Source organism: Ciona intestinalis, unplaced genomic scaffold (genome assembly GCF_000224145.3).
Source record: "Ciona intestinalis unplaced genomic scaffold, KH HT000124.2, whole genome shotgun sequence".
Taxonomy (NCBI): Eukaryota; Metazoa; Chordata; class Ascidiacea; order Phlebobranchia; family Cionidae; genus Ciona; species Ciona intestinalis.
The window spans coordinates 256434-261719 of NW_004190446.2; the positions used below are offsets into that span (position 1 = coordinate 256434).

The 5286-nt window shown below is 34.6% G+C and overlaps 1 protein-coding gene across 2 annotated transcripts; it reads left to right on the forward strand.

Annotated features, from left to right (window-relative positions):
* The first annotated feature begins 917 nt into the window (after positions 1–917).
* LOC778552 (homeobox protein BarH-like 1b) lies at positions 918–4628 on the forward strand. Of its 2 annotated transcripts, none has more exons than XM_026838897.1 (5): positions 918–1092; positions 1421–1637; positions 1907–2036; positions 2764–2932; positions 4141–4628. In XM_026838897.1, the coding sequence occupies exons 1-5, from the start codon at positions 964–966 to the stop codon at positions 4372–4374; spliced, it is 879 nt and encodes a 292-aa protein (XP_026694698.1). In that variant the 5' UTR covers positions 918–963; the 3' UTR covers positions 4375–4628. The 2 variants fall into 2 exon arrangements, with proteins under 2 accessions (XP_026694698.1, XP_018671551.1); XM_018816006.2 differs by having other exon boundaries at positions 1910–2036.
* Positions 4629–5286: the final 658 nt, after the last annotated feature.

Sequence of the window (5286 nt, forward strand, 5' to 3'; positions counted from 1 at the left end):
TGCGATTGTGTCCAAGCGTGTGTATATATAAGCGTTGATGAAATTTTGAATTTAAACGAACATTGTTACAAATGAATTCCCATTGTGACGATTCAATTCAAGTTTTGGCGGTTATTTTGGCTTTTAAGTTGTCATTGCCACGCGTGTTTTTGGTTTAATTATTAATAAAATAAGCTTTTCGTTACGATACTTGTGTTACGCGAATAAATAATGTAACAACATACCAATCCGGGTCTTTAAACATGCTCGTTGCTCATCATGCAACGAGATTAAATAAAATAAATCTAAGTGATATTATGCTATTTGTTAAAGTATGTTTAGAAAATAGGTATTAACAAAATAAATGACGTAAATTTGGGTTAAGATAATTAAATAGGCCATATCTGTATATAAATAAAAATACAGTTTAAAATATCTGCCCCATCTCCAACATAATATTATGGATCGTAATATTTTCGCCCACTCCGTAAATTCTAAGCAGCTAAACTGCGAGTAAATATTTCCGGTCGCTCGCAACTACACGTGCGAGAAAAAGGTTGGCGGGGTTATACATGGGGCGCGTGGATGCTTCACGTATTCATGGACATTGGTCTGCGACAGTTTAGGTGCTGGGTCGCCGGTGTCAAGTGAGGGTCGCCTATTTTAAGTCACATTCGCGCATTTAGTTAGTGGGGAATGGGGATATAACATTAACGTCGCATTTTAAAATTGATCAGCTTAAATACGCAGCATAAATTGGGAGACGTGTATATTTTAAAAATAAAGGTGTTTTTAATTATAACAGAGAAATTATTGCTTTTAAGTTAAATTTTTATTAAGTTTAAGAGAAGTGAAAATCAATTTAGAAGGAAAAATAATAAAGAAAATTTTTTTTAATTTTATTATTAAATTGATTTTTAACAAACATAAAACCCTAAAATTACTTTTTAAATTGTTCCAGGATACATAATTAATAAACTTACAATGTCGAACGGTTGTGACGTAATATTCCCTCGATCTCCGTTAAGTTCGAGAAAGATGAATCGATCAACTTCGTTTCGTATCGATGATCTGTTGAGAGGAAAAGCTACATTTAAACAAGAACATCCGGAGGTGAGTTAGTTGTTTCAGAATATAGAATGTAACAGATTTGTCTCTTTCGTTATATAAAAAACCTTTATGCTAACTTTTCGTCTGCCATACAAAGACATTGGAGTTTTAACTTTTTATTAATATTTAAAGAACCACTTGATCGTATTTTCATGACCTAAAAGAGCGTTTTTAGTTGTTAAAACACTTAGAAAATAATGGATATTATATCCGACCGGTATCCATCTTACCCCACACTACTCAATGTATTTTCTTACGTCAAAATCCCGCGTACCAAACCACAAAAATAAACTATACTGTCTAAATTAAAGTTTAATTCCCCACCTTTCAGATGAAGTTGGAAAGAGATCATTTCTCACCCTCCCCGAGTCCATCAACTCCCCCCGATATTTCCCCATCATTTGGGATGCAAGGGATCATCCCAAGAAGCATCCAGGAGCATCTACATCAGAGATCCTTGGCTCCCCGCATCCCCTACACGTTATCACCTTTCATGAACTTCGGGATGAACTTTATGCCACAAAATACTGGTTATTTACTTAACAGAGGTGAGTTACAGATATTGGCCCTGCACTTAAAATAATCTTCTTTCTGCTACAAAAAAAAAGAAGTACATTACATACAAAACGTTAGTTTTTTAACAAAAAATAATTTTATAGTGCCTGAAAGCCAACTCGTATTCTATGGTATAATATATCCTACATGTTCTGGTTTGCAATGAAGAAAACCGTATCATATATATGGGCAGTATATTACGTATAAAAACTACAAAGTGCATAGTATATTTCTAACCAGTATACCACACCTTACCACACAGCAGCTGCCGATATGATGAGCTTATATCCTTCTGTGCCCCTTGCAACAAACTCCTTGTACAACCAACTTTTACTAAGAGACCGATTCCTTCAATTTGCCGAACAATCCGGTAGCTCGAGAAAATGTCGCAGGTCAGATAGTTAAACCGTAACTTGTACACTAAACCTGTAAATATACTGTGTAATTTTGTACATTTAATCGCAACCTAAAACTGTCTTAACAGAACTTATAATGACTAAACATAAACTGTAAACACGATACTGCTAAAGCGAAACTATAACGCGGTATACGAACTGCAAATATTTATATAATTGCTCATTGTTGAATGTGCCATATATTTTATCACGCATTAAGCGTAAATCTCCCCTAAAACAACTTAACATGAATAAACTGTTGCATTACAACTGAACTTGCCATTCCTACTACTGGTTTACACGTTTGTTACGACACAATTGCGAAGAAATTTAACCAATCAACGGCGCCGCAGAAATTTAAATTTTACGCGCATTAATTATTATCAGTGATGACCATTCTGCTTTTATAAATTTGTTTTTTTTAATGCATTCAGGGGAGCAAAAAAGAGCATTTTGAGTTGTTTGTTGCACTGGGAACAACATGAATAAAAATATAAATCTATTTTAATCTTAACCTAGAAACAAAAAACTCCTACAACTGATATTTATTATATTTTTTTTATAAAAAAAGGCTACGAATAAAAACATTTGATGGCGTATTTAACACAATGCCCTTTCGTTCTTAATACGTAGGTAAACATACTCTTTGTTACTTTAATCGAATAGGAAAATAAAATCTGTTTCATTTGTGCTAATTTTTAAGTAAATTTATGATTTTTAACAGAAGCCGAACCGTATTCACCGAATCTCAATTAATTTCGCTTGAGAAGCGTTTTGAGCGACAAAAATATCTTTCCACCCCCGATCGGATGGAGTTAGCCGATGCTTTGGGCCTCACGCAACTACAAGTAAAAACTTGGTATCAGAATCGGAGAATGAAATGGAAGAAACAGGTAAATGGTTGAACAAATAAATGAATGTTATTTGTTATTCTCGTGTGGCGTGGTAACGGTAGTCGTTATAAATCGGGTGTTCTGTTTCATACACCTCGTGCCCGCTGTTTTATGAATGGGCGACAATTTGGATAACCCATTAGTGGCCACTAAGTTTAAATGAAAACGTGTACATAAATGTAGTAAAAAAAATTGTTTTCCTGCATACATACTGTCGATATTTACTACGTTTTATTATTTGTTGTCCTTTTGAACTAATAACGCATCAAAGAATGATTTTCACAAATTAAATCTAAACAAATAAAAAAGATCCTTAATTTAAAATGATGGTTTTGTAATAATCGCTGTACTACGTCATATACGGATCATTGTGACACCGGCTACGTAAAAATCTCCGCCATTTTGATAAAGATTAAAATTTCCAGGTTGTAGTTAAAGCGTGGAGGTAATTGTAGATCAAACGTGAGCGAGCAGGTGCGGGTAAAGGGGACAGGATAGATGTTAAGTGTCGACGTTTCGCGTTCAAAGCGTTCGGAACGAAAGCGAAAATATTTTATGTTTTGTTTATGTTGAAACGCGTCATTGGGGCGGGAAGACTACACCTTGAGATGAAAGCCGCCACATGTGTTACAAACATGTGTTGTACATGTGTAACAACTCCGAACCTAATAATCCACAACCAGTTTTCTCCTCTCTGTAATACTGAGATTATTTAAAAAACACATAACACGTAAAAAATAACTAAACCAGAAATATAGCTTTGAAAATTTTTAATTAAGTAAAATATATGTATATATATTATTAAAACATATGTATATACCACATACAACTCGTTAACCCACTTAATAACTTAAAAATTTACCGACATCATTTTGAAAACACACAACATTGGAACAATAATCAAGCAGAAATATTTCTTCGAGAAATTTAAATAATGTAAAACATTGTATTTTTTTACAAGAACCAAACTTCATATATTCATAGATTAGGGATAAGATGGTTTTTCAATTCCTTACACCTTTAAATTGTTAAAAACACGAGTACAAAATGTGGGATATTAAGCGCTAACGGTGTTCATCCTACCCCAACCTAATATATGTCAGGATTAATTAAACTACTCCAACATAATAATGTCATTAGGATACCATTCCCAGTTAACTTAGATAAATATGAAATATGTCTTATTTAATAATTACTTTTACCTGAAGGTGCAACAAAGTGAGTCTTCCACGGATTCCGAGCACGACCATCTTTCCCCGGATTCCACAAGACCGTACAACCAGCTTCATAGACCTAGCGCAGACATCGGGACTTCCAGAAACGCCAACGGCGATTCAACTCCCGAAACCCGGCGGAAATTCGAAACTAATCCAGAGGTCTTGAGTACCGAGTATTTGCGCAATCCAAGCACAGAAAATGAAAGCAGGGGATCATCAACGTGAATCCCAATGTACATACAATAACAAGTTATTCTAGCTTTACGTGTGATTTAAATATCCCCCAAAACTGTGTTTTATACAGACTTTGGGTTGATTTATTTTTCTTGCTGGCAAGTTTCATTACTATATCACCACCGAATGTGGGATTCGAACCAAGTGCCTTCGTGTTTCGATCTAAGACTTTTCTGTGACAATTCATCAACTGTTTCCTCATTAATGCGTCGAATTGAGATGTAATAAAACATTGACAAACCAAATCATTCTGTGTAGTCAGCAGTGTATTACATCTTCGTAGGTGGGAACTGGAGTGATTCATTTATTCTTAGCTGTTTTAATTTGATCTTTGCTACTTCATTCGAAGAGATACAAATATTGTTATGAGAATGAAAGAATGATGTAAAAAATAAGTCTTCAGATCTATAAGCCGTTCAGCTTTTCGAAGGCAATATATATTTGCTCGCGTGTACGTCACACCAAATATGGTAGTATTCTATGACGTCACCGAGAGGTCCAAAATTACTTCATTCGAAAAGTTGCGGAAATTATTAATTACAAGATCCGATTTTTAACTTTCAAAGCGATGAAGATTCCTGTCAGAGTGTCGTCTTCCTTTAAACGCGTCTGATACTTTGAAGTGATAATTATGAAGGATCAAACGCCAATTAACTTAAAATACTTAATCCAATTCAACAATCTTTTAAAGGGGGTGGCAAACGTTGTCATTTTGTCCATTTATAACATTTCCTCTTTCGGGTTCGCGCTCTTCAGCTTCAAAAGCGTAACATTGAAACTTAATTGTATAGAGAGGACATGAAGCGTAATGACACAACCCTTCCTAATGTTTAGGAAAACGTTTAACAAACATGATGTGTTTGCGACAACATCAAGTCTTTCAGTTTCAACATCGAGATAAAT